This window comes from Sinocyclocheilus grahami, unplaced genomic scaffold (genome assembly GCF_001515645.1).
Source record: "Sinocyclocheilus grahami isolate Dianchi unplaced genomic scaffold, SAMN03320097.WGS_v1.1 scaffold176.1, whole genome shotgun sequence".
Classification (NCBI taxonomy): Eukaryota; Metazoa; Chordata; class Actinopteri; order Cypriniformes; family Cyprinidae; genus Sinocyclocheilus; species Sinocyclocheilus grahami.
Window position 1 is genome coordinate 575584 of NW_015505355.1, and position 9186 is coordinate 584769.

At 32.4% G+C, this 9186-nt stretch overlaps 1 protein-coding gene across 1 annotated transcript in view; it reads right to left on the bottom strand.

The window, feature by feature from the left end:
* Positions 1 to 9186, bottom strand: part of LOC107593815 (neural cell adhesion molecule 2) — a 62707-nt gene that overhangs the window by 9974 nt on the left and 43547 nt on the right. The window contains exons 10-12 of the mRNA XM_016283693.1: positions 6991 to 7164; positions 1967 to 2080; positions 604 to 725 (exon numbers count right to left, since the gene is read on the bottom strand). Coding sequence (XP_016139179.1) covers positions 604 to 725; positions 1967 to 2080; positions 6991 to 7164 — 410 coding nt within the window. The remainder of the gene's footprint in view (positions 1 to 603; positions 726 to 1966; positions 2081 to 6990; positions 7165 to 9186) is intronic.

The window sequence follows — 9186 nt, forward strand, 5'->3', positions numbered from 1 at the left end:
ATCTTCAGAAATCATTTTCATTCATTGAAATGAAGGTAAAATTAAATTAAAAATAACTATTAAATGAAAAACTAACATTTCAAAAATGTAAATGAAAATGAGAAATTTCGCCCTAGCAACTAATTCAATAAATTAAAGCACTTAAGTAACTAAAACCAAAAACCAAAAATAATTCAAGTTAAAAATAAATATTTAAAATGGTTATTTTAGTATTATTGAGATATTACTATAGTTTTTATTAATATTTTGAATCAGGTTTTATTTATATATTTTCCATTTTATTTTAATTTTAGTCAAATTTTTATGTTTTTGTCATTTTCAGTGGGGTTATTTATGTCTATACAGTTTTGTTCATTTTTATTTTTTTTTAGTCCATCACATTAAAATGAGAAATGTTGCTTTGCCAACTTGCATAAAAAATAGTTATAATTTTATTTTATTTCATTTCAATTCAGTTAATGTTTATTTTATTTTATTTTTTATTTTATTTCATTTCAGTTGATGTTTATTGAGCTTTGGCAACTTGATTAAAAAAATTTGTTATAATTTTATTTTATTTTTAATTTTATTTCATGTCAGTTGATGTTTATCGAGCGTACGCACCGTTTTATACTTGACGATGTACTCCACGATGGGCATCCCGCCGTCGTCTTGTCTGATCAGTCCGAGTCTGTAGGCCTTCCCAACACCTCTCTGACCGTGAACCGTCGGAGGACTCGGCTCGCCTGAAGAAACGAGACCATCAGACACGACTCAAGATCTCACAGACACGTCACACTATAATCTAAGATTCACAGCAGGAGCGGGAACACTGAAATCTGAAGAACATGACTGTACAGTAGAGAAAGGTCTCATTGTGCTTGCTGTCAAACACACAGTGACGGGAATGACGCGAGCCAAACCAAAGAGTCTGAGAAGAGATGATGCAACCCCTCAGAGGACCTCAGATGATGCCAACCCTGAAACAACATACACAACTACCACGTGTTGCTATAAGTTTGATTGCATCATATAATAATTGCTGTTAATAGTGTTCATCGTCTGTTTGATTACGTCTTTAATCGATTTCTGCCATATGTACTGTACATTAACTGACAGTCACCACTGATAAGCTACCACTAAATATATTATAGAAACTTAATTTTCTGTAAAGTTGCTTTGCAACAATTTGTATCGTGAAAAGCGCTGTACAAATAAACTTGAAGTTTAAATACACAACCAGTCAAAAGTTTTTGAACAGTATGATTTTTAATGTTTTGGAAAAGTCTCTTCTGCACTTTTTACTACAGTATATAAAATAACTCTTTTCTAAGTTAATATGTGTTAAGCTGTAATGTATTTCTGTGATGCGCAGCTGTATTTTCAGTCTTCAGTGTCACATGATCTTCAGAAATCAGTATAATATGCTGATCTGCTGCTCGAGAAACATTTCTGATTATTATTATTATTATTATGCTGAAAACAGCTGAGTAGATTTTTTTCAGGTTTCTTGAATGTATAGAAAGTTCAGAAGAACAGCATTTATTTAAAATATAAATATTTTGTAACATTATAGATTATTGCTAAATAAAGCTTTTGAATGGAATAGTGTGTATACTGTTACAAAAGCTTTTCATTTCAGATAAATGCTGATCTTTGGATCTTTCTATACATCAAAGAATCCTGAAAAAAAGTACTCAACATTGATAATAATCAGAAATGCTTCTTAAATCAGCATATTATACTGATTTCTGAAGATCATGTGACACTGAAGACTAGAGTAATGATGCTGAAAATACAGCTTTGACATTTAAAAATATATTCAAATAGAAAACAGTTATTTTAAGTAGCTAAAAGTGTTTTTGCTTGTATCAAATAAATGCAGGCTTGCTGAGCAGAAGACACTTCTTTAAAAACATTAAAATTCTGACTGTTCAGAAACGTTGCTGAAAGGTACCGGAGAGGCGAGAGATGGAGAAAGACTCACGGATGGGTAACGTCTGGAAGATTTCCGTGTGGCTGAAATCCCCCTGACCCTTTCCGTTGACCGCCGCCACACGCAGCTCATACGTCGTGTTGGGCTCCAGGTGAGCCAGAACCACTGTGAGACACCGGAGAGAGAGAGAGAGAGAGAGAGAGAGAGAGAGAGAGAGAGAGAGAGAGCGAGAGAGAGAGAGAGAGAGAGATGATGCGATAAGTTTAACAAATCAGTGATGCGCCCACACACACACACACACACACACACACAATGAATATACATACATGTTTTTGTTGCATATATATGTGTTCTAGATTCAGTGTAAACACTATGCTTTGGCAATACATTGTAACAATTGTCATGCCAATAAAGCACGAATTGAATTGAATTGAATTGAGAGAGAGAGAGAGAGAGAGAGAGAATGAACTCCCTTATATTTGAGCTGCTTCTAAGTAAGCAATAAGGTACTCGGAGGCCGTGCTGTATGAATGCATGTATTGAAATGTTACTTTTTTGAAGCAAGTTCGTTAAATGCTGTCCTTTCGCTAAAAAACATGTTCCTGACAGCAACAGTAAACGCAAGAGAATGTTCCGAACATGCCTCATCTAATGGAGCTTAAATAACAACAGAGAATAGAATAGAGTAATATTTTTTAACACCATATATGATATGTGTCACAAGTCGCTGGGGTATATTTGTAGATACACTGTATAAAATAAGTGTAATTTTAACTGTAACATTTTGTAAAAACGCTACGGAATAAAAACTGTTAATAGGTTAACAGTAAGTCCCCGTACTATATACAGGGAAAAACTGTAAAATATCTAACCAGACATTTCATGTAATTTTACAGTAAAATGCTGTTAATTTTACAGTTTTTAGAAGTAAAAATAACAGATCAATGTATAATTTACAGTCAAAAACTGTAAACTGATATTCCCAGAATTCCCTGCATGACACTCCACATTTGAAAGTATTTTGTTTAAATAATCATGTTTTTAAATAGTTGTTGTTATTAGTTATGTATATTTGGGCTTTATGTTACATCTTCTGTTGTTTAATGAAAGTGTAATGCATTATTTAAGTAACTGTAAAAAATAAGTGTAATTTTAACTGTAACATTTTGTAAAAACGCTACGGAATAAAAACTGTTAATAGGTTAACAGTAAGTCCCCGTACTATATACAGGGAAAAACTGTAAAATATCTAACCAGACATTTCATGTAATTTTACAGTAAATTTCTCACACACCTCTCAGCATGAGAAAACGTCTGTTTTCCGTCTTCTAGTTTTAAAACAGATGGATTTGCGGCGCAAGCACGAGTTTGCAAGCGTCATTACAGTGTAAACTGATGGACATACAGAATCATACCCGAAACAGAAAGCTAATAAATACAGTAATATCCCTCCTCACTTCGGAAACTGTGGGCTTCCACACTTACGTGCGCCGCACACACATCAACATATCTCTGCATGAGAAGCGTTTATTAGACGGGAAAGGGTGGTTTTGCTCAGCGATACACAGAACCGTTGGGTGAAGCGGTCATAGCTGTGCTGTATCGTGAATAAAACACAGCTGCTGACCAATCAGAATCCAGGAATGGAACTAACCGTTTTATAAATGCTAATACGAGTCACATACAGCGGTGGCCAAAATGATCAGAACACTAGTATTCCCAGCAGCTAAAAATGGTTTTAAGTCAGTTATTTCTATCGTTTGCTGTAGTGTGTCAGTAGGAAATATCAGGTTACATTTCCAAACATTCATTTTGCCTTTAACTGTAATAATGCAGTTAGATTTTTGTTTGCTGCACACAGAGATCTGATCTGATCATCATCAAAAACAACACCTAATAAACACAGTGTTCTTCCACCAAACAATGTAGCTCCTCAGAAACAGTTGTGGTTGCTACAAAGTGGTTGCCGAGCAACACACAAACGTAAACAAAGCTGTGTGTTACTTTGTAGCGTCATTTACAACAGCTTCGAACGCGGCTCAGCCAATCAGAACCAAGCACCGGAACTCTCCGCTTTATAAATAAAAATAAAAGCTGATTCAGAATATTAATACTTGAATTAACACTTTAATATTATTTAACATAATATTTACAGTAATTACTAGATGTAAAATGTGAGGTTATTTTCAATTTTAGAGATTTATCTTGCATTTTTCATTTATGAATTTATTCATTATTGAATATTGTTAACTAAAACTATGAAAAATTGTTTTCGTTCATTGACGTTAAGCTAAAATATGAATATTAGATGAAAAGATTAAAGTAAAAAAAAAACACTGAAAAGAACATTTGAAATACTGCCTGAAATTAAATCATTTTAAAACCGAAAAAAAAAAACTATAGCTAATGTGAAAACATTGTTTTCATTTACTGAACTTAAACTGAAATAAAATTAAATATAAATATCAGACGAAAAAGATTAGAAATATTTAATACGCAACAAGCAGAAATTAAATAAGTTTAGACTACAGCACACAAATTATTCAAACGAAAAGAAACGAAAGCTAAATAGAAATATCACCATTCATTCAATCATTCAATATGTCTACCACTGAATATGTATTTTACATTAACGCACCACTTTAGCAAATCTAAGACCTTGGCCAGTGATTGCACTCATTCATTTCCACGAGAAAGCACTAATAAAAATGAAGCGGCGCTTGTTGTACTTAGTCAAAGAACATTGAGTTCTTAATTAAAAATCCACAAAGAGTATGCGGATGTAATTGAAGCAATTATGCTCTAAATTTGAGTTTGAGACCATAACGAGGACGTTTGTAGACCGACGTCTCATTGAATTTCTCGTTGCTCTGATCTTGAACTCATTGTTTTGCATTTTCTGCGATGCATGAAGCTCTGCGGGACTGAGACACGGAGTTGAGGAATATAACTACGCGCACTTGAAAGTTGTTTATTTGTTATTACTGTTTTACCTCACACTTGGCACAATAAGCATTATTTAAAGGCTTAATGCAAAGAAAATTCTTGGCAGAAAGTAAAGCAGTTTAATGAACAAACAGCTTGAAGTCATTATCGCTGCTGCAAGCGCAAATGTGTTTAGATGCTCCAAACGTAAATGACTGTCGACATCCTGGTCCTGCAAAAACACTGGCTTTGAGAAGAGATAATGGCTTTTAGGAAATATATAAGACGTGTAAACATGCACTTCTTTTGGCTAAATGCTGATTTTAGTTGCAAAGCTTTGCACTTTTGCTCTGAGGATAGACACAGCTCACACGAGATCTGTTTAATATATATATGTTTCAGTTTCTTGTGTCCTAAATTCTATTCTGAATCACATAAATGCTATTTAGAAACATTTTCTAAATGAAAGCAAGCATCATATTTACAGTAAATACTGAAGTAAGTTTAAACTTAAGTACTAAAATGACTAAAACTGAAATAAAAATAAATGAAAGCTAAAATTGTTTTTTTATAAAACAGTAACAAAATGGCAAAAGCGCATGTTAAAAATTACTAAAATTTCAAATGTCAAAATTCATGCTAGTTTATGTAGGTTAATTCCAATGCTATTGTTAATTAAAACTAAAACTAATTTTAAAAGTTTGTTGATTGAAATCTGAAATGAAGCTGAAATTAAATAAAATGTATATTACATGAACAGCTTAACCTTAAAAAAAAAAATTATAATAATAATTAAAATAAGTTGAAATAAGTGCACTAAAATGACTGAAACTGAAATAAAATAAATTAAAGCTAAACAAACAGAAATATAAAATAATAAATAATGACAAAAGCATGAAACAAATGACTTGAACCTAAGCTAAAATGAAAATGAAAATATAAAATTATAAGCTGAAATAAGCTAAATATTAATTAAATAATAAATGAAAACAAAAACGATAAATATTGCCTTGGCAACTAACCAAAATGAAGAACGTTTCAGCTCTAAATGCCTAAAACTGAAATAAAAATAAATTAAACAGAAACAGAATATATATATATGACAAAAGCACATACAAATTACTTTCATTTACTTTACCTACAGTTAATATAAAATGAAAAGTTGACATACAAATGATGAAAAACACAAGCCATTTATCATAAAGAAGCTGTCAATATTAGCAATAACACATAATGTCAGCAGTTTAATGTCTATTGAAAAGTCCAAGTTTTATGTGAGTTAGTGCTAGTGCTATTTTCAACAAAAATGGAACTTATTAAAAATAGTTTGAAATAAAATTAAGAATAAAATAATGAAATAATTAAAAATAATATGTGAAAAATTACACTTAACTGGAATGAAATAAGTTTAAACTTAAGTACTAAAATAACTAAAACTGAAATAAAAAATAAATTGAAGCTAAATAGAAATATTTTCCAAAAACAATAAAATGACAAAAGCACATTGCAAAAATAACTACAGTTCATGGAAAACATAGAATTAAATTATTTCGAAATACTTTAATAGTATGTGAATAGTATATTTATATACAAAAGCAGTGTTAAGTCGCTGGGGTATATTTGTAGCAATAGCTAAATACTTTAATAGTATGTGAATAGTATATTTATATACAAAAGCAGTGTTAAGTCGCTGGGGGATATTTGTAGCAATAGCCAACAATACATTGTATGGGTCACAATTATACATTTCTCTTTTATGCCAAAAATCATTAGGATATTAAGTAAAGATCATGTTCCATGAAGATATTTAGTAAATCTCCTACCGTAAATATATCAAAACTTAATGTTTGCTTAGTAATATGCATTGCTAAGAACTTCATTTGAACAACTTTAAAGATGATTTTCTCAATATTTAGATTTTTTTGCACCCTCAGATTCCAGATTTTCAAATAGTTGCATCTCGGCCAAATATTGTCCTCTCCTAACAAACCATGCATCAATGGAAAGATTATTTATTCAGCTTTCAGCTGATGCATAAATCTCAATTTCAGAAAATTGACACTTATGACTGGTTTTGTGCTCCAGGGTCACACATGAACAGGATAGTAACAGTAAGTATAAATGTAATAGTGAGTGTGATCGTGGCTCACTCTGAACTGCGTGTGATCTGACTGTCCTCCAGTCCTGTGCGCTCGTGTCTCTGTAGCTGATGGTGTAGTAGCTGATGGGGACGCCGCCGTGAGAGTCGGGCTTCATGAAGGAGACGGTGGCGAGACGCTGGGAGACGGCGGAGAGCCGAACGGAGTACGGGTGCGACGGGACGTCTGTGAAGAAACACAAACACGATGATGATGCTTTTGAATAAACATGAAGGAATATTTGCTTGAGAAGCAACACTGAACACTGGGTGAAGGTCACATTTCAACTCAAAATCCAACATTTGAGTGCTTAACACGCTAAGAAAGTCGGTGTTTGCACTAGAGTTTTATTCTGAACATTGTCTGCACCTTCAGCTGAGAGGTTTATCTGTATTATAGATGGAAAGTGTGCCGCGAAATAAAGAGTCCGACAGGTTTTTCATCCTGTGATAAAGCGCAGATGCGAAATAAACAGATGACAGAGCATCAGATAAACTGCGGACTGGAGAAACTCAAGATGCATCATCATTTGCGCTGCTGCCGTGTTAGTGAGTGACGAGAGTGAAGAGCCATCGCTCAACAGGAAGCAGGCCGCAGCTCAACTTCCTGCTGAAGAAGAATCACTCGGATCATGAAAGACATTCGTCAGTGTAAGAGCAAACGCTTCAAACTCTGCTGTAAGGCCATTTCTGTCACATTTAAAGTGTGTGTTTAATCTACAAAATGAAACTCTTAAAATATACTAGTGCTGTCAAACGATTAATCGCGATTAATTGCATCCAAAATTAACGTTTTTGTTTACATATTATATGTGTACTGTGTATATTTAATACATATATATATATATATATATAAATACACACACATGCATGTATATATTTAAGAAAAATATGTTACGTTTATATATTAAATACTGTATATTTATATATGATATAATTTATATGAATGCAACTATATACTTGTAAATATTTTCAAAATGTATGCTGTATGTGTCTTTATATATACATAATACATGCACACAGTACACATACACACACATATAGTATGTAAACAAAAACTATTTTGGATGCGATTAATCGCTTGACGGCACTAAAATATACACTACTGCTCAAAAATATTTTCTGCTCACCGAGGCTGCATTTATGTGATCATAAATACAGTAAAAATAGTGAAATATTCTTTCAATTTAAAACAGCTGTGTTCTATGTGAATCTGTGTTAAACTGTAATGTATTTCTGTGATGCTCAGCTGTATTTTCAGCATCATTCCTCCAGTCTTCAGTGTCACATGATCTTCAGAAATCAGTATAATATGCTGATTTAAGAAGCATTTCTGATTATTATCAATGTTGAAAACAGTCGTGCTGCACAATATTTTTGTGGAAACCGTGACACATTTTATTTTTCAGGATTCACAGATGAATAGAAAGTTCAAAAGAACAGCATTTATTTGAAATAAAAATATTTTGTAACATTGTAACAAATAAATTACATTTTGACATATATTCACATAGAAAACACGACATTTTAAAAATATTTCAAAATTTTTACTGTATTTTTGTTTAAATAAATGCAGCCTTGATGACCAGAAGAGACTTCCTTCAGTAACATTAAAAACATGTTTTGGAAATGTAGTCTTTACCCACTGAAATATGCAAGTTATTCATCACTGGATTAAATATGCACGCATTTGCATATTAGCATATATAAAAAGTGACACAGACCTGAAAGAAAACATCCTAACTGTTATGTGATCAACAACTCTGCGGTTGGTAACTTGGCAGCATTTTGTTTATTTAACAAAATATATAATAAAACACTCTGTGCATGTAAATGGAGATGTTTTGCCCTTTTTAAGATGAAAAGGCCCACAAAATGTCAAAGATAAATGAATTTCAAAAACTCCCCAGCAATTAACAGAAATATCACATTTGAAGCAATGGATAAAAGTAGAGATATTTCGTTTGCTACACGAGCAAAATGTCACTTTCAGAAAATGGCATTTAAAATATATAAAAGAGGTATAAAATAGATATCTAAAAACATTTTAAAATCTTTTTTAATATGTGTCTTTAATAGTTGCACCCTATACCTTCTGGATTGAATGTTATTTTATGTCTTGAATGCAGGATTTATGTGCATGTGTCTGCACGTATGTTTTTGAGTGAGTGTGTGTGTGTGTGTGTGTGTGTGTGTGCGCGAGTGTGTG